This window comes from Labrus bergylta, chromosome 5 (genome assembly GCF_963930695.1).
Source record: "Labrus bergylta chromosome 5, fLabBer1.1, whole genome shotgun sequence".
NCBI classification, from domain to species: domain Eukaryota; kingdom Metazoa; phylum Chordata; class Actinopteri; order Labriformes; family Labridae; genus Labrus; species Labrus bergylta.
Window position 1 is genome coordinate 15569635 of NC_089199.1, and position 20622 is coordinate 15590256.

Here is a 20622-nt window from a genome sequence, read left to right on the forward strand (position 1 = left end):
TTTAATAATCTTTAAAGAAGTGGCAGCCTTGTAACAAAGGCATCATCAAAGGGGTTATGGAATATGACATTCACTATTCATCCACAGCTAAGACAAACAGTTCTGTAATAACAAGATAAGGGCAATAAAAACGGGAGAGCTACGGGAAGAACTGCTTATAGGCAAACACAAACACAGTCTGTACAGTGGTATTATTGTTTGGACTGGGTATGGAGTCACTCATCTACTCACAGGCGATTGCCATGGGCACAGGCGTGGATCATTGCTGCGTTGTGAGTGTGCTTGAATTGCTCTGTGTCAGATGTCTGGCAAACATACACACGCCCCTTGAGTAAAGCATTTTAAGTTGGTATTACTAGGAACTGTACTCATAATGGATTTAGCAACAGCCCCAGAACATCCTGTTTCCACAATGTCATCTTCCTCTAAGGTGTCTCACAAGGACATTCAGTTTTCAATATTTCTCATATTTAAATTCTGATTGAGTTGTGCTATTTATTTCTCCCCACAACAATGAACTGAATGAGCTGTGCTTAAATCTAAACTTTGTTCATGGTATTAACATCAATTTAAGGAACCAAATGTTCCCATGTGTTTTGTTCAAGTTTGTTATGACTAGTTGAACCTTGTTAGTTTGTCTTTGCAACACATGGAATGCCAGTCCTGTGGTTCTGACAGCTTATTCAACACTTGGGTTTGTGCTTGAGGCCCCCAGTTATTCTTCCTATTCTACACATATTTCTGCTTGACTGTTTGAAGCTATTGATGACCTTTCTGTTTTCCACATCGCTTAACTCTTTCATGCATCAGCAGGCCAGGCCTAAGGTGCTTAGATCTTATCTGCAATATTCAGCTAGCAGTTAGCACTGCATTGTAGGCGATTGGTTGATGCCCTATTGGCTTCAAGTGATAAAGGATTAAACTTGAGGAGGGTAAATTAGCGTGATGATTTTTTTTTTTTTACTTTTATTTCAAAATGTAGATTTCCTTATAATGAATCCTAAGGTTTTGTTTTTTTACTTATCAGTTATAGCCTGTAGTTATGTTTGTGGTACTAAGTATGTCGTTTGTACCTCTGTTTTGGATCATTGCTCTGCTTTGTTACAAAACTGGCTGAGACAAATCTCTGTCATTTTCTCCGACAAAAATAACGGAACGAAGGATTACATGTAAATTAGTATCAAACATTGTAATATATCTGATATACTCTTGTAGATTGCAGTTTGGGTTTTCGCCCCTGACTCTCCAAAAGCCTTTTCTCGTTGACCTTGTGCGTGTGTAAGCGTGTGTAAGTGTGTGTCTGGCTGCCAAGTATATGCACCTGTGAGCATGTGCCCTGTCTTGTTTCCCCTTTTTTTTTTTTTTTTTTTTAGAAATTGCTGCAAGTCCTTTCCAAAATGAACACTCATCCTCTGAAGTTTGTATGAAAGAAAGTGGGTTTTTGAGGCTGAACAACAACATTTAAGCTGCGAGGAGAGGCTGGGGCGACAGTGACAAGAAACATTTGGTGGTGTTATGAAAGCAAAGAATGTTGCGAACCACGACTTGCTCACAGAACAGCAGCACATCAGGGATAGGGGTCGGGTAATGTGGGACCTGTCAGTGATTGACAAAACAAGCAATTAGTTACTGGTGATAGTTCATTCAGCATTGGGACAGGACATATTCCAGGCCTAAGGGGTGCATATCAGAAGGACAGTGATCACAGCAACATAAACAGGGGTGCAGTAAAAGTCCCGGTGTGACAGAACAATAAACTAATAGCCATGTCACTTTCCTCCCCATGGCACCAACTCTGTGTGTGAGAAGTAACAGCTCAGTTTAAAGAGCCTGGAGCACTGGGGGCCATTTTTTATTTGGAGGATGATGGCCTGCAACTGATGTCATTATAAACCTTAAATCAACTTTCTGCTTGCTTGAACATGGTCACCTGGGTGCAGGGGGACAAGGACATGAAAAGGTTGAAGAGCTCGGCCTGTCTTGGTGCCAGAGCTACCTGCAGAGGTAAAATTAAGTTGGGAGGCTGGTGATCAATCAAGTGTCCCAACAACATACATTTTTTAGAGTGCTTGTCCGTATTTCCCGTTCGTAATGAGTGGAAAAGTTGTGTTGAAAAATGGAAAGAGGAAAGATAAACCAATCCAGCATTTAAGGGATGGACAAACTGGGGACCCAGGAAAGAAGATTTACAGATATATGTCATTGTATGTCCTACAGTATTCAGTGGAGAGGAAGTCAATGCATTGTGGCCAAACACTAAAACAATACCCCCTGAGACATTACTGTAATGATATTTATTTTTCATTTATATGGAATCTTGTGCCATTTCTATTGTTGAGTTTGAAGAGGTTAAGCTAAAATAGAAGTGGTAGGAAAAGGAAAAGAACGGAGAGCTATAAAACTAAGGACTTGATCCTGAAAGAGACAGTCTTGTCCCACTCCGTTACCTCTCTCATCAGGCCGGTCTTTCCTCTGCAGTTATATCAGAGTAAACAGTGGTGTTGGGGTCACCAGGACTGCTGGGTAATTGAGCCAGAGCGGGCTGCCCTGTCAAGCCCATCGGCTAAAAATACATCGCCCACTGTCACCGTGCACCAAGTGGGGGAAAATGATTGTTCCCGCTGTCGGAGCACAGGACACTCACATCACCAGTGACCTTCTGATTCTAAACTACATCGCTATCACAGAAAAGAGGAAACAAACACTTAAAATTCTTCATAAACTATCAAAACAACAATATACTTTGGTAAGACAACTGGAAATCAGCAAGCCGTGGATCATAAGATAGTGTAATATACAGTATGTTGGGAATATTCAGACTTGCATGGATGTTCTCTTTAATTGGGGCACATGAAAGAGAAAGAGGCAGAATACAGGCAAAAAGAATAGAGCGATGGTGTTGAAATATTCTAATGAGGAAAAGACACTCCTTGGAACGTGCAAAGGTTATTGATTTGTCCTGCAATCATTTCCTGCTCTTTGATATGCAAACTATCCAGTGTGAATTTACAGCAATCCTATCAGACTCATTTCACAGTTCTTAGCCCCTGCGACTCTCTGGAGTCCTCTGCCTCATTAGGCCAATGTCCTCCATTACCAGCATAATTAAAATCTTTAGTAGCTTATCAAATTAAAAATATTTTTTGCTGATCGTCTTGAGATCTTCACCTCACAGTTATTTTCCACAACAGGAGTAAATGAAGACTAAGCATTTTACACACAATGTATTACAATTTGGTGCTTGAAAGGAGCACTTCTGGTATCTATTAAGCTTGCGATGAGAAAAAGGGAGGGGGGGGAGCTGGAGAGTATAACCCCAATAAGATAAGCATGTGATCATCATTAATTTGCCAGTTCTCAATTTGACAGTGGATTTATTTGATTGTAATGTTAAATTAGAGGTCTTCACAACATTTCAAAGGGATTTGTATTGCCACATTTTCCCAATGCTTTAAGTAAGTGGCTTATTTAAGCACATATTTGAAGACCCATTAAAAATCCAAATAAATCCAAACTATTACATCTTTATGCTATTAAAATCATGGCAACCACGATGCTATACTTTTTTTTTTTTTACTGAAAATAAAGGAGGTGAAATTCTGTGCCTATAAGGCTTAATCTTATTTGACATAACCATGATCCTCATATGTGTCAAATGACAGCAGCTTTTTGGCACATTTACAAAAGAACACCATAGATCGACACAAATATATTGTGTTCCATCAAAGGCTCTCTTCTCTCAGACATAAAAGTGGGGTGTACAAACAGATTCTGACCCTGGTTGTCAGGATTTGCCGTCACTCATAGGCAGTAAATAAACACCGTGCTATAGCCCACAGAAACGTCTTGTGTCTTGAAGGGATTCTTTTTGAAAGGACTGTGTGAGCCGCAGTGTGCTTGACTTGTTAATGAGGTTTAATTCGTCTGTGTCAATTTGAGGTGGTGCAGAGCTTTAAGTATGTTGCACATTAATGTGCTTTGGAGAATATAACCCCAGGGTTCTGTTCCTCAAGGAGGCAGGGTTTGGATGTTTTCTTGTGTTGCTATTGAATGTTTTTGTTGTGGTGTATGTTTCTGCACATCTCTGCTGTTAAAGGAAAATGTTAGGGATTATTTTGATTTCATGCCGTGTTAATTATTTACCCTTCGCATGAAATTGGCTTGAATGCCAGGGATTTATGTATACAAACACACTCAAGATCACAGAATAAAAATGGGTGGGAGAGTGTAAGGTGGGGGGAGTGGGGCTGGGCAGGAGCCTTCTGCACAATACCCTGTAGTGGAATGTTTTCTAATTAATACTTGGCTTTGTTTACAGATGCTTTCATTTAATTAAGTGTTGAAGAAGAGAATTTGATTAGCTGCTAATTGATTTAATTATCCAATTTGTTGGTCACAGGCATGATTCCAGCAGAGCTGCAGCAACTGTGGAAGGAGGTGACAAATGCTCATGTGAAGGAGGAGCACAACAACAGCAGCAACAATGGCCACCGGGGCCTCGACCTGTCATCCCCGGCCCAGCCAAAGAACACACAACTCAACCAGCATGTCTCCACAAATGGGCAGTACATGAGTCACAAAAGAGAAGGGTGAGTCTTTCCCTCTGTGGGGTCCTACATTTGTTTTTTCTCTGTATAATTTGCATTTGTCTGCATCTTTTGCATGGCCTCATAATGAGAATATAGGTCAGCAAGGACACATGCTTACTAAAGCACTGTCCCTGTGTTATTTGTAGTCTACAACTTGTGAAGATGTAAGAGAATCAGTCTTCACGGTCATTTTTGAGTAAAGCAATCAAAAGGCCCATGTGCCTCATATTCCTTTTTAAGATAACTATCTCTTACATATCATTTGTTGACATGTCCTAATTGGATGTGCACAGAGATTGCAATTAATTCTTAGCTTTAACTATAATTGTCATCACCTATACTTGAAAATATAGCGCTTTTCTAGTCTTCTGACTAATCAAAGCGCCTTTTACACAGCAGGTCACACCTACCCATTCATGCACTGATGGCAGATGCTGCTATGTAAAGTGTCTATCAGTATTAACTGGTCCATTCATACACATTCATACACTGCTCACGCAGCAGCGGGAGTAATTTAAGGTTAAGTGTCTTACCCAAGGACACATCGACATATGGCTACCGGAGCTGGGGAACCCTGACCTTATGGTTGAGAGAAAACAGACTCTACCTCTGAGCCAATACTGCTGGGTATTTGATAAGAACGCCTAAAAGGGATTATAAGGATTTGGAGAAGTGTGCATGGAGTCAAAGTGGGATCACTCTTCATAAGTAAGCAGTTTTGACTCCTTAATGCTATTATTTCAGTTGCACAAGGGCAGTTGTGACTTCAGATACGCTTCCTTGAGTACAATGTTTGCCAGCTTCTTTCAGAACTCAAAAACTCTTCCTTATCTTTTTGGCACGCAATATCTACAAAAACACGAAAAACAGCATTCTCACACATTTCATTGTTTATTTGTACAAGAGTCTAATCTTTGAACTGAGGAGTGAGGAGCCTCCCGGCATCATTGGCTCACAACCTAACATCTGCATTGTGTTCCCGTGATCAAAACCTAATTGTCATTATAAAAGCAAAGCAGATGAAAATATGTTTGATGGAAATATTTATCACAGTAAACCAACAGACCTTTGGAGGTGAAGAGGGGTTGCTGATGGATGGATTGTTGAGAGAATCTAAGTGACTTGGATAGAAAACAGAATGCACTGATGGAGAGAAAAAAAATGAATTAAGATCTATTTCTTTTGAGGCATTGGAATTAATTCTAAACTTTATATAACCTGTCAACAATTTTCCTTCTGTAGGCCTGCTATGTTTCAAAGTCATCTTTATACAATGAAACATGATAAAGGTAATACAATTATTGCTCCAAGAATTGATCATATCCACCAGCTTCTAGTCCTTAAAAAACTTTAAAACATGGTCTGGCTTAATCTCTTAGGTTTAAGTACTTAAAGAAATCACAAATGATGATATTAACTATAGCCCCCCCATCCTACACTATATCAAGAAAGCAAACAAGGTGTGTATTGATGGCGGGAATGGTAAAATCCCTTGTCTCCTGAGGGCACCATGAAACATTGGAAAAGACATAATGCAAGAGGTGGCCTTTCCTTTGCCTCGTGCTGGCTGACAGAGATTAAAAAATATGTCAACAGCACTTTAGCACAAGCTTAAGTGAAGAAGGCAGTCTAGCTTTAAATGTTCTTACAGTATCACAAATCTGTCACAAAATCAAGCAGTTTATTCTCATCCAGCCCTGCTGCTCCTTGAAGTTGAGGATTACCTTCTCAGAGATTTCACTGTGTAGTAACTAAGACAAGATAAGTCATGCAAAGTGAACACAAACATTTCTTTTTAAATGCTCATATAGATTCATACAACCAACTAATCTTTGTGTTACATTCCAGAGCATTGAAACCCTGAAACCATCAAGAGCATCGTTCCTCTTTTGATGATGCTGACTCAATTCCAATCAGACTCTATGGGAGGAAAAATAAATATCATTCAGTAAGATTATTCCAAGCAAGGCTCTGAGAAAAGACTGTTATAATCCAGGGATTTGAATAATCAGGTTGAAGATAATGGATTGGGCCGGTCTTGTTGTTAATAGAGAGCATCCACTCATCCTCCTGGTGCTGAACTTAATGAACTTTTAATTGATGCTGTTTTGCAAGTCCTTTTGTCATGAACCAGAAACAAGCCTCTGTGCTGATGGGCCTGTTTTCCCGGCTGGCTTCAGATTGGTTTACAGCAGACCCTAAGTACCATGTAGTTAGTTTCATGTGTCATATAAAATCTACCCAGTCACAACGACGCCTGCAACTAAAACCTTAAGTGCATCCACAGGAATCACTCACCGGCTTTGCACTTCCGTCTTAAGGAAGGAGGAGAAATTCAATCACTGCTGGCTTGACACAAGAAGACAAGGCACGTGTTTCTGATTTAACTTGTCTCAAAGAACAATCTGGCAAGCAGGCTGAATATCTGTTTGAGCAACATCCCTGATGTGACCAGAGACTGAGTGCCTCAAATTGTTAACCCATGTTGTTTTACAGCACAAGAACTGCATAGAAAGATGTATACCCCTGTGAAGGAGGTCATCTTTATTAAATGATATCTTAATTGAATGAAATGTGTCTGATCTGTGTCTGACACAATTCCCAATACAGCTCGGCATCAGCGCTGTAAAAGGAAGCATCGTCAAAAAGTGGCCCACTTTGCTTCCCAACAATAATCAGTAACCACAGCTCTGAGACTGTCATACAACAATTGTTTAAGAAGATGGATAATGAGAATGAAGGGGAGGGTAGAGGGTATGGATGGAGGATTTCTTTTAAAGGTATATTAATTCCCATCAGGGAGGAACAGGGTTGTGGTTGGATTCTCACTGCTCACACACACACACACAGTGTTTCTAGAAGTCTTTGCATGAAGTATATCATTTTATTAACAGCAATATTGCTTACCGGTTATAAAGCTCTTTAAATTGAAAACCAGGGTTGCCTGCTCCTGTCCACACATTTTCTTGTTAAAAATTATTTTACATTAATAGGACCTCCCACGACTACTTATAAACCGTATCAAAACAGAGGTCTTCATGTAAATGCAGAATTTATTATTGGAAATAAATACTGTTGAAAGAAGGAGAAAATAACTCCTTGACTTGTTAATAAACCACATCCATGAATGCTTGACGGCTCCCCAATTGCAATTTTCACTTGTTATGAACTCTTTTGAATGCTTAAGCAAAGTCTTTAAAACACAAACCTGTGTAGAATTAAGTAGCCTACTTAAATGTACAGATTTACTACTGTTGATATATACAGATTTTCTTCTAACCATCGTCTTGTTAATTCTTCAAAAAGTTATACTTTCTTTCTTACTAAGTAATTTGAAATCAATTTTAAAATCACAGCAAATAGATTTTGGGCTAAGCAATGTCAAATGTTATTTCCAGTATTTAAATTTTTATGTTTAAGAGGTCCTTTAAAATATTGGTATAAGACATCATCTTTTATTCAATGAATCTACAGTATATGAAATCATTTCTAGTAGTTGGAGTTAGTCCTACATGGCACTACTAGAGTTTCACTGTAATAAATCTCCCTATCCGTCTCAATGTTTTAGAGAGCATGGCTCAAACTGTATCAATGTTGTGCTCACAAACAACCACAAGCACAGGTGGTAGCAATATAGGCCAGTCCCCTAGGCTCTTGTTGCTGCAAGTTGTGTGCCTTGTATTGCACACGTGTCCATATGGCTGCCTGTCTCCCTCTCTTTGCAGACACCGTCTTGCACTGGCCCCTTCCTCTCATCACTGATAATGGTACCACACCTTACCATATGGAAGATGTTGTAAACTGTATTTTGAGGGATGTTGCAGCTTTGCAGACTGAGTGTACAAAGCTGTTTTCTGCCAATTGATGTGCGCTTGTCAGCCTCTGGTGACATGGGATTGGCCAGTATATATATTTTTTTTCCTAGGCAGGGATGTTTACAGTTGGTGCATATTGGGGAAAGTCCCTGATGCTCCTAGGAGTTCCATGTTGCTGTAAACCTTCCTCCAGGTGGGCTCTGAGACATGATGAATCAGTCAGCACAAAAAGACCACAGATTGGGTTTAAGTCAATGTTTTCATACAGAAACATAATACAGTATAAACAGGAAAGCCGTTATTAGGCTCCAACTTTCCTGGTCTTCCTTCATATCTTGCCATATTTAGTTGGCAAGGCCCTGAGGTGGTGTTAGTGTTCTGAAAAAACTCTTAAATCTGGTAAATAACCCTTGCTCTTCTGTGAATTTCCCTTTTAGATCCACACTAGAAGAGCTGTCCCCCCACTGTCACCCTCTCTATGGTCATGGTGTTTGCAAGTGGCCTGGATGTGAGGCTGTATTTGACGATTTCCACTCATTTCTCAAGTAAGTATGAGTTATAGTCATAGGTGTGTTTCTATCACAGTTTGCTTGTTCTCTTGTTGGGTCAATTACACATTTGATGACCCCCTTTGACTCAGAGGCACTACAGGTGCAGTTGTTTGTTATTTCTGAGAGTGGATGCCTGGGTTGGCCTTTCCTTGACAAGGGTACTGTGGAGGGGTCTCCTTCTGAGAACGGCATGGACCTCTAATTCCTGTGATAAGTGCAGTTCCTATGGTGACAGGGGCCATTTTTCCCAAACAAACAATGCTAGGATGTTTATCTGCTGCAGTCTGTGCTCTGCATGTTTGCCCTTGTCACTGGAAAGGGGGATTGTTGTGTGTATCTTACTTTTTCTCAGCAGTTTATTTGCCGTTCTCCCTTTTCTTATGCTTTGTTACTTGGTCTTTTAGTTCTTTTTGCAATTTAACTGCACTTTGTTGCACCTTTTCAGTGTTAAGTGGGGTCTGACCATGTACCTCTTTCTGACACAGACTGCTGGTTTACTATCAGCCCTGTGTATACATTTACCAATCTAGGTAATCCAGCACATAACAGTGCCATAGTTACAGGGAGGATAAAAAAAATGTGCAAATGTATGGCAGCAGATCAATGACTCAATATAGCCTGGGATCGGTCACACTTTAAAGAAGATATGTTATATTTTTCTAAAACAAGCTGTTTCATCACATATGCATAAGAGAAAGGTGCTTCTTACCAACACCTCAGATGCAGCTGAACATTTTTGCCTGTCTTCTCAAGATTTGTATTTTCCTTCTGGTTTACTTAAACAACTTGGGGCACCCTTAAATAATGGTTACTCTGGATTGCATTGTTGTAAAGATGAGATGTTTTAGGTAAATCAAAAAAAAAAAAGGTTAATATGTATTCTATATGTAATATGTATCCTGTTTTTTTAAATACTCACACCGAATGACACAAACAAACCCTTAGACACACTGACACATTTTACAGTTTCACTGAACTTTTGAATCTATCGCCATTTACTGCATTCCGACATTGCCTCACTCCTTGTTTATAGAAGAGAAGAGAAGAAATTCAATGTGCCCAGTTTTGCTCTACCTCCAAAAGACTCCCTAAGTGCACTGTGTTATGTTTTCACAAGTGTGTTTATCATGGCAACATCTTGTTTACTTAAGTTGCCTGCTCAAACTGCTTGGAACATGTTAAGAAAACATCAGGGGAGAGTCTGCACAAAGCTGCCATTGTTTAACAGCAGGCTAGAGTGCATGCAGCTCACCAAGGTGTTAACTATCAAACCCTTAAGCACTTCCACATGAATCTAAGCAACTGATCCTTTGGGCCTCCCAACAAAAAAAAAAATCAAAGATAAAACAAAGAATACACTAGGCATTATATATCGGTTACGAAAGTCTGTAAATTTTGTAAGAAGTAATGAACTCTTGTGTCAAAAAGTCTGTGTGTGTGTGTTGGTATGAAGTCAGCAAAACTCAGTCTATTATGTACTAGAGGAGAGAAAGGCGAGGTAACTTACTTCAACCAGATTTCAGCTCCACCTGCCAACATCAACAACCAAAACTGGATTGAAATGTTTGTTTTTTTGTGTGTGTATTTATTCTAGCTTTTAAAGAAAACATTACATACCTTCATGCTCTATCAAATGTCTGTTCTTGTTTTTGGGTTCAGCACACATAAGGGTTGGGCCGGGCGTACACTGGAGCCTGGTGTTATAAGTCAGTAAGGTTAAGAGGGTCAAGACTATTCTCCTAATGTCCAGTCAGAGGTCCGAGCCTGTTAACAATGCAGCGGCCTCTAGAGCAGCACTTTGTGTCTGTCATGTCAAAGCGAAACAAAGAAGAGGACCCAAGTGCAGAAAACAAAACTAAAGAAATGATTTAACAAAAAGACTAAAAGGAAAACAAAAAAAGCTTACTTTTTCCAGTTCTAACACAAAGCCCATTAAAAGTCCAAAAAGATATCCAATAGAAGACAAAACAGATCCACGAGGAAAATAGACACAGGGACACAGGGAAGCTCTGGCTCTGGATGCTAAATACATGGGGTCATTAAACACAGGTGTGACAGACAGGTGAAACTAATTGGGGCAATCTTAGTGGATGGAAAAAAGACAAAGGGAGGAATAACTCTGGACATTATACACAGGGACAAAAACTACAAAATAAAACAGGAAACACTGAAGACTAAACTTGGAAATAATACAATAAAAATACACAAAAGGGAAACAAGCAACACTAGGGAAGAATGAGACAAAACACAACAATAAAGGAAATCTCAGCACTGAAATCAACAAAATACAAAACTAAACACCAACAAATCTTGACAGTGTCTGCCTCAACCATCTTATGCATCTCTCACACCTCAACTTGACATACGTATTGTGCAAGTATTTTATTGTTTTGTGTATTATTCAGACTCGGACTGTCATGGAAACGAAAAATTGATATGCCACCGTATAATGATGAAATATATAATCTTTTTTTTAATTACAAAAATTGCTTATTTTATTTTACGCATACTTTATAGCTAAAAAATATGCATCTTTTTCCTCTATGCATTAGAAACTGAAAGGATTTCTTATTTAATTTGAACCGCGACCAAGTAGTGTAGATAATAAACCTTTTCATAGACAGACTTAAGCTCTGCCTCTGGTCTATATAACCGGAATCTGTTAGAGAGAAAAATAGCAGGAAATGTAAGTGAGGTGTTAAAAAGCCGACTGTTGCAAGAATGTCTGTTTAACTTGTTTTATTGTGGCAATTTACATCAGGGACTGTCATCCTGCCAGAGAGCTTTTAGAAGTGGCTTCATTTGAAGTCCAGAAAGTGACACATGCCAACGTTCATAGTCTCACTCGATGTCAATTCCCCGTATCCCCTGCTCCCGTGTCCAGACACTCCTCTCAAGGCTGCATTAGGGCCATTTGAATATTTCATTTCCTATTAATTATGCACTGTGACTCTCCATGTCATTAAAAAAAATAAAGTGGAATGTAACAAAGGATGAAAAGAGGCAAGGCACATGTCTCCTATGAACGCAGAAATTCCAAAGCTGCTCACGTAGGCAACACTTCATTGAAAATTCCGTCTTTGTCAGTTAAATTGAAGTTGAAATGTCTTTACCTATTATTTTCTCCATTGAAATTAAATAAGATGTCCTGAAATGTTTACCTGCTTCATTTTCTGACCTACTTAATTAAATTGGCATTTATTTAGCTCAAAGAAATGGGAAGCCCAGGCAACTCTGAATTAATTTCAGCAAATGGGGTTATTGCTCACAACGACGCCTTTTGATTCCTATTAAGCTACAATATATAACTTTGAGTTATGCCACTTTCATTAAAAAAAAAAAGAAAGTATAATCAAAGCACAATAGGTAGACCTTTAGGGGGTAAGAGATCACGTTCCCCTCGCAGATTTAAACTGGTCACCTCAAGTTTGAAAATAGAGTAGCTTAACAGCAACGTTGACATTAGGAGCAGCTCAAAATGTTTCCTTCTGTACTCATGTGTCTGCTTTCTGAGAGGATGGTGTTGAATGCGCAAATGTGTTGTGTGTACATAAAGAAATGGCATCAAATGTAATGGGCTATCTCGGCGGCAATGCCACCTCTGCAGGTTGACTTTGGCTCTATTTTGTAATTTGCAGTAAATGACAAAAAGTGCATTTGAAACGGCATGCGTCTCTCTCCCATCTCACGACGTGCACACAGACATGCCTTGCTACAGTGACCTACATGGTCACCGAAGATGTGATATAATTTATGATATATATAATATATTGGATCCATTAGCGAGCATAATGAAGTAGTGAAATGAAAGGGTATTTGTGAAATCAGTTCAAACATCCTGCTCGGATTATGATTAAATGATTAATGAAATGCCCCTGCATAAGCATTTTCAAACAGTAATTCATGTGGCTGCTGATAAAATTCCTCCAATCACATTTCCTTCACTGGTGAACCTTATCTCCACCATTTTATATAAATCACAGAAAAAAAGCCTGTCTGCAACACAGTGAGCTACTTATTTAGATTAGTTATAAACGTACAGAAAAAGAGAACATCTTCCCTATATAAAATAATCATGAATAATTATAGTCATAATTCAAGTTTGTGACAGATCTCATCTCTTTGTCCTGTTGTCCTCCACGTACACTCAGGCTATACTCAATTCTTTTAATTTTAATGACAAAATTATCAGACAAACAAAACGTATTGCATATCAGACAGCGCAACAAGAAGCTGGAATAAGTAAGAGCAACAATAACGACTTGAAACGTAATTCTTTTATCTCTCCACTTATCTGTAAACTGTAATTTAATCACAGCTGACTGTCATAAATGATCAGGTTTCATTCTAGTATGTTAAAAGAAGCACCGTTTTATGTTAAAACTCTGCATCAAATATACCTAGATGTTACCTTATGTTCTATGTGTATTGTGTTTAACACACTATCTTTTATCTGTTTTGTTTTCCAGGCATCTTAACAATGAGCACGCCCTGGATGACAGGAGCACGGCCCAGTGTCGGGTGCAAATGCAGGTCGTACAACAGCTGGAGTTGCAGGTATTGTTTCTGAGTTTGTTTTGGCAAAATATTTATGTCCTCTCTTTAGTGTCTGCTGAACCTCTCACTGTCAGTTTATTATCAGCCATGGGGTCACTCATGAAGAGGGAGGGATGAGATTACAATTTTAACATTTGCAAATAATCTGTCACCAGAAATGTGTGATGTATGCTGGATAGCAAGGGAATGTAAGGGGTTAGGTATAGAAGGTTTTTTATTTATTTAACTAGGTTTAAAGATGTTTTACAGTTTGGGACCAATAATGATACTCTGTGAAATTATAACATATGTGGATAAATCTATAGTTATGATTGAAACAGCAGACTCAGTTTTGGTATTCAGAGGATTTCATTATGATTCCTTTACATGTGATCCTTCTTTGTCATTTTAGAGACAAATTAAAATCTGCGTGTGAATATTTAAACTGCACTCACAGTACTACTGCTACAAAGAATGCATTGTCATGTCTGTCTGTCATTTGGTAGGCTATGTCTAAAGTTGAACTTATTCATCATTATGAAACAAATTATGTCATTCACCAGTAGTTTTTTTTAATAAACTGTATTCACAGTTTCAAAGTAAATACAACGGTGAAATACAATTTGTTCCACTTTTTATGCAGTATTCTCATGAATGATTCATACAGAGGCACTGGTTAAGTTGAGTTGGTACAGCAGGCGCCTCATGTACAGATGCAAAGCTTCCAAGCACTCGTCTTAGGTTCAACTCTTAAACTGTTTCTTTTTGGTGCATGTCAACCCCCACTGTCTTTTCACAACATTTCCTGTCTCGCTACAGCTGTCCTATCAAATGAAGGCAAAAAGGCACAAAAATGATCTTACAATAATAATAAAAACGATTAATGTAATCCCCCCACACCACACACACACACTCACACAAACTGATAATGAGTGTAAGAAATGTGAAAACTTCTAACTTATACAGTGTGTGTTCAGTTGCTAAAACAAAACACCTCTTGACATCCTGTTATTTCTGCTCTGGTTATGCATTATCCGGAATGATAAACGAGGGTTTATCAGACCGTCTTTTTCTGCAGGCAGCTCACTTTGTTTAAAGCTAGCAGCCAAGACAGAGCTGAGTTTTAGACAGAAGAGGTCTGGGCTTTTAACTTCTAACCTTAGAGACAGTAGTTCAGTACTTTCAAATGCACAGTGGGCTGTCATACAAAATCAATTTTCAAACACAAAACTACACAATTTTAAGGGGCAAAAATATTGTTCTAACTCCATTCACTGCATAGGGATTAAATGAATTAAGAAAGGTAGAGAAACAGATAATTATTCGCCTTTGATAATTAAAGATATGGAATGTTCGCTATCTTCATTACAGCTGGCAAAAGACAAAGAGCGTCTGCAAGCTATGATGACGCACCTCCATGTCAAGTCCACGGAACCAAAAGCGACCCCACAGCCGGTGAGTATCATCCTGTCATACATTTCACCGCTTGCTCTCCCCCGTCCTTTTGTTTGTCTTAATTGGCAAACATTAATCCATTCCATTAAGTATCCATTCATCTTTTCCTACATCTTCTTAATTATCGGCAATAATAGACCTTTTTATGAACAGGATGCAAAAGCAATAAAATAAATAGTTGTAATGGCACTACATGTTGATACATAAAAATCTATATATGAAAAAATAAATAAATAAATGTAATAATACATATAATGCCAAATTCCCACATGAAATGTCAAATTTACAAGTAGTTGCTGAGTATGAAATTATACAATTATTTATTAATGAATTACTTACTGGCAACGGGGATGGTGACTTTGATTTTAATATTATTTTTTTATGTATAAAATGCTTCCAATTTATCCTCATTCATGGGTCAACATTTGTCAAGAACTTGCCACAGCTATCTTTCAAGGCTCAAGGTATAATGCATTTTAGTCAAATATTAATTTAAAATAATAAAAGTTGCTGAAACACTTTTCAGATGTTTCTCAAAATGTAGTGTCAAAGTCAATACCACAATGAAGAGTAAACAGGTTATTTTATTAACATTAGAATACTGCATGATTCGAAAAGAAAACAAGTAGTGCTTAACCTGATTGAGCTGCAGCTGAACAACAGGAATTTAGAATAAATAGAAGAGTAGGTCAATTTACTATCTCCTGACTTCATGGTTATAACTCCAAAACTCTATAAACGAAATTCTATGCAATAAGGCCTACAGCTTAATCCCTATCCTATAGGGGATAGGTCAAACATATGGCATTCTAGTATCTGCCTTTTAGTCACGTTTCAGACGGGACAGGGACTACCCTTTTTCATCTTCATAGCACTTCATTCAGAGAGCTCAACGTGGTCAGATCATTTTACTTTAGGGCATGAATCTAAGATCACACATAGATGCAGAGTATACATGAAGCAGTCAAGTCTTTCAGCATACTTTATGATCTTTATACCTAGATCATTAGATGATTTATTTATTGTCGGTGAGGTGGCCGTGGACAGACATAATCTGCATGTTCGCCGCTCCACCAAGTTCAACCGCTAGTAGCGCCTACTGAAGGACAATAGGCTGTTTTAAAGCTGTGCGTGTGCCACACACACTGATTGTGTAGATTTGAGTGCAAAACAAAGGCTATGTCCCAGGGACATTTGTATATGAAAAGTGGTAGATACGGCAGATAGCATCTTGAGTTCACTTCCTTTCCCCTCTCCCCGGGGTTTGAGAATGGCTGTGTCAGACCCTAGCATTAATACTGTCAAAGGGGCATTGTTATTCAAATAAATTCAATCCCTACTCCACTGCTGCTTTGCCTGCTGTGTGCCACTATGAAATGCTGTGATGAGTACGTCTGGCTTCAACTTTGTAAACGGTGAAGTTGCACAGGTCTAATGCCCAACTTAAGCTTGATAAGGTTCAATTGAATCTTTACTGAAAAACACAAAAATCATCCGAGTAGATGCAGAATGAAAGTATTTTCGCTGAGTTGACAGCAGATACAGTACATCCTCTGAAGAAAGAATTGTGTTCCAAACTGGCTAGATTTTTTTTTCAGCTGCGCTGTACTGTTTCATATCATAAAGACATGTATGAGAAACTGTCATTCAACAAAGTAGCTCAGATGAATTTGCTGGTTTACATTTAGTTACAATTAAAGACAAACAAACTGATACTATGCATGCAAATTTAAAATAAAATAATTGGATTCATTTTATTCATCTGAGACTGGGGTCTATCAAAACAAATGTAGAACATTTGAAATGCGTGTTTTGTGTCTAAGCCTGTTTCTGTGTGTGTTTGTATTTGCCTCTGAGTGTGTGGGTGGGTGTCTGCACTCAGTGTCACTAAGCATTCTTGTCAGAAATCTGACCTTTTACGCCATACATAATTAAGGAGGGACTTTTTGTTTATTTTCTTTAGCAGCTTGCCGAGTCAAAGCCAGTATAATTAGATCACCAATTACCATTTAATTAATTTCAGTCTGAAGTCTCATTTTGTCTAGGCACTGGAGTGAGCCCAAATGGTGAGGCAAACAAAGGCAAGGCTATTACCAGCCTGTCTGGCCTATTGTTGAAGCCTCTCTCTGTTTATTGCTACGGAATATGGATGAAACATGAAACAAAGCCTGCTAATCCACAGGAAGAGAAGTCAACACTGCAGCACATTCTATTGATAGCATTGTGTAAGAAACATGCAGACCCAAGTGTGATTTATTTTGCTCATGTTTTGAAGTAAAATGTCTTCTGCTACTGATGGTAACCATGTTGTCTGCATTTTTACATCACAGTATTAATGCAAATTATAAGAGCAGATCCTCCAGTTTGCCCTTCAAAACAAAAATACATTTTGCAAGGACTAAGAAAACAGAAATGTGACTTATTTTGCTGGTAGCTATTTACAACTTTAACATTAAATAATGTCTATTTTACCTATTAAAATGGCAAACATTTTAACAATAAAGATATTATTTTCAAAATGAAATGTTAAGGTTGTGTTATATCACCACTGATTTTGTGGGGATTCCACACTTTTTTTTCAAACCACCCATGACCTCCGACCATTATCAGCAGAAATCAAAGATTTGAGTCACAAATCATCAACAAATTATGTCAAAGAGGAAGTGTCCCACTAACATTGTTGCCCTTTTTAGCTCTACATTTCTGTCTTATAATTTTTTTCCCTTTATCTCATAGTCATGTTTAATTTTGAAACTTGCCTTCAGCAAATTAGCAATTAGAACAATTTTGTTGGGAATATGTATCTGTGTCAGTAGTTGTCCTGCCAGTTATAGCTCTAGCAGGGGGGCAGGCTAACATTTTCAGCTTGACTGCTGCCCCAGCATGGAAGCTTGGCACTTGGCTTGGAACCACCACATTGTTCTTAGTCATTAATGGCTAAACTTTGCATTTGCAATGCTTTTGCTTAGCCTATCCAAACGTCCCATGGATGCAGGGCTCAGTGGGACAACAAAACGTTCTCTCCAAAGGTTTTCCATAAAAGGTCTGTGAGGCAATCTTTACCACAGCCATCAAGGCCATAATGATGGGTCAGTCAAATGGAGTAGTTAATCATCAGGTCACCTCAATAAGCAGCTCACAAAGCCTCTCAATACAATTTTATATTGTAATAAGCAAAAATTATGTCAAAGAGGAAGTGTCCCACTAACATTGTTGCCTTATTTAGCTCACATTTTTGTCTTTGAATTGCTGTGGCTCAGTTGGTAGAATCAGTCGTTTCCTAATCGGAAGGTCGGGGGTTTGATCCCCAACTCCTGCAGATACATGTCCGATGTGTCCTTGGGCAAGACACTCAATTTGCTCCCTCTAATTTGTCGGTGGCTGAATGTGTATGAATGGGGATGAGTTGTTTCTGATGTTCACTTTACATAGCAACCTTTGCCATCAGTGTGTGAATGTGTATGAATGGGTAGGTGTGACCTGCGGTGTAAAAAGCACTAGAAAAGTGCTATAGAAGCTCAAGTCCATTTTTTATTCACCAAATTGGCTTCTTCCTTTTTAGCTGTGTTGTCATTTTTCTTCTACTTAACTCCAAATAGTTCCCATGCAACGGAGCCACAGTGGGTGATTGTGATGGGGGCGTGTTGTCCAAACAGGACAAGAGGAACAAAAGATTTAACAAAGGCAGAGAAAAAAGAAAGGCGGGTTCAGGCCTGATACGCCAACAAGAGAGAGGAAGGGGGAGCAAAGTGTGAAGAATAGAGGAGGTGGAGAAGCAACACTCCAGGGTCGCTTTCCAAACATTTGGAGAAGTTCATGGATCACTCAGCGGCCACCTTTAATTAGAGAGGAGACATGCATAATCAATAAGGTGTTTGAGACACAGGGGTAATTAGTTGACTAATCTTTCTCCTGTTTTTTTTTTGTCTGTATGTGTCTTTGGCCTTCTTCTCCTCAGCTCAACCTTGTCTCCAACATCAAATTGTCCAAATCAGCCCCTGAGGCCTCTCCCCCTTTGAGCTTGCCCCAGACCCCCACCACACCAACAGAGCCCCTAACACCCCTGTCCCAGACCCATTCTGTCATCACAGCCAACAGCATCCACAGCGTAGGTCCCATCAGACGGCGCTACTCAGAAAAATACAATATGCCCATCTCTCCAGGTACGTGAGGAAGAACACCCAGAATCACATGTACAAATACATTTTACACTTGACACACAAACAAAACCGCATCTGTATAAACACACAGCAGTTTTGCACTTCTATAAATTGCCTTGTGAGTCCCTGATAGGGCTTTACAGTTGTTACCTGATCATTTGTTTTATACTAACACAGTTTGTGTTCATTTTCTGTTTTCAGATCTAAATCAGAACAAAGAGTTTTACATGAATGCAGATGTTAGACCACCATTTACATATGCCTCACTAATAAGACAGGTAAGGAGTTTCCCTGTGCTTTTATTGCATTTATTCTTGTGAAATATCAACCTGCCTTGTCAGCATATATACACTCAGATAGGTCACAAACTGCATATAAAAAACGCATTTCTCTGCCTTCTCTGTCAAATCTTCTCTGAGTCTTTGTTGTAAAATTTTAAATACAAACTAGACAGAGACAAGATTAGTCATCTGTAAATGAGTGAAGCAGTACGTGATCCAATAATAACAGGAAAATATGACAATTGCATTTGATTAAGCATTTTGGTTTTTGTGGTTATTACTAAATTCATTTCACACAACAGTAGGGATGAACCTGTTTTAAGATGACCAGTCAATTACAGGCGGGCCACAGTAATCTGGGATCTTAGGAATTAATCTGAGCTGGCCATAATTGCTGCCCTGTAATCTGCCTGAGAAATGTTTTTGCTTGCCCTTCATTTTTTACTAACAAAAGAAAATGTATTCAAATCTGCCCTGTTGAATGAAAAAGAGCAGAGGGCTTCTATAAACAGAGTCGTGGGGAGCATACTTCACATAGACAGTTGCTGCGCTGTTGTGTGTGTATGTGTGTGTGTGTGTGTTTTTCTCTCAAGAGAACACACACTAACACACATCCCTCTTGTGAATTATTGATCACTTTTTGATGGAGGCAAAATTGTTAATGTTTTTTTCTGTCACTATTCCCCATCCAGGCAATCCTCGAATCTCCAGAAAAGCAGCTAACACTAAATGAAATCTACAACTGGTTCACACGAATGTTTGCATATTTTAGGCGGAATGCAGCAACGTGGAAGGTAATTTGCTGCTCTTCTTGACGTCTTTACTCCAGAAGGAAACATTGTGCAAATGTTAGGGAGAATTATATTGATGGAGGATTAAATGATGTCCAGGGATAATAATTCTATAGATGAACCTCTGTCCGAATACAAATCAATAGTCAACTAAACTGTCCAAATCAACTGCCCTTAAACAAATATAGACGGCACATTGAATAAACAAGGATAGGGATGTGTGGGGAAAAAGAAGAGAAACAAATATCACTGTAATATGTCTCTATTAATGGTTAATTAACTTTAGTAATGGTGGCAAATGTTTGACAATGTAGTTATTTGCCAATTACCTCCAACTGTGCCTCTACACTAACTTTTGAATGGACCTATTTGAATTTAAAAAACACTTTATTCTCCCCTTCAGTAGAGGCACATGTGCCATAATAATAGATTCTTAACAACTTA

At 38.7% G+C, this 20622-nt stretch overlaps 1 protein-coding gene across 3 annotated transcripts in view; it reads left to right on the plus strand.

Annotated features, from left to right (window-relative positions):
- The window catches only part of foxp1b (forkhead box P1b), a 130466-nt gene that overhangs the window by 101379 nt on the left and 8465 nt on the right, over positions 1 to 20622 (plus strand). For all 3 annotated transcript variants that reach the window (XM_065954973.1, XM_065954972.1, XM_020633846.3), the window contains 7 exons: positions 4400 to 4589; positions 8842 to 8949; positions 13425 to 13512; positions 14863 to 14946; positions 18905 to 19109; positions 19308 to 19384; positions 20080 to 20181. In XM_065954973.1, the coding sequence (XP_065811045.1) occupies positions 4400 to 4589; positions 8842 to 8949; positions 13425 to 13512; positions 14863 to 14946; positions 18905 to 19109; positions 19308 to 19384; positions 20080 to 20181 (854 nt within the window). The remainder of the gene's footprint in view (positions 1 to 4399; positions 4590 to 8841; positions 8950 to 13424; positions 13513 to 14862; positions 14947 to 18904; positions 19110 to 19307; positions 19385 to 20079; positions 20182 to 20622) is intronic.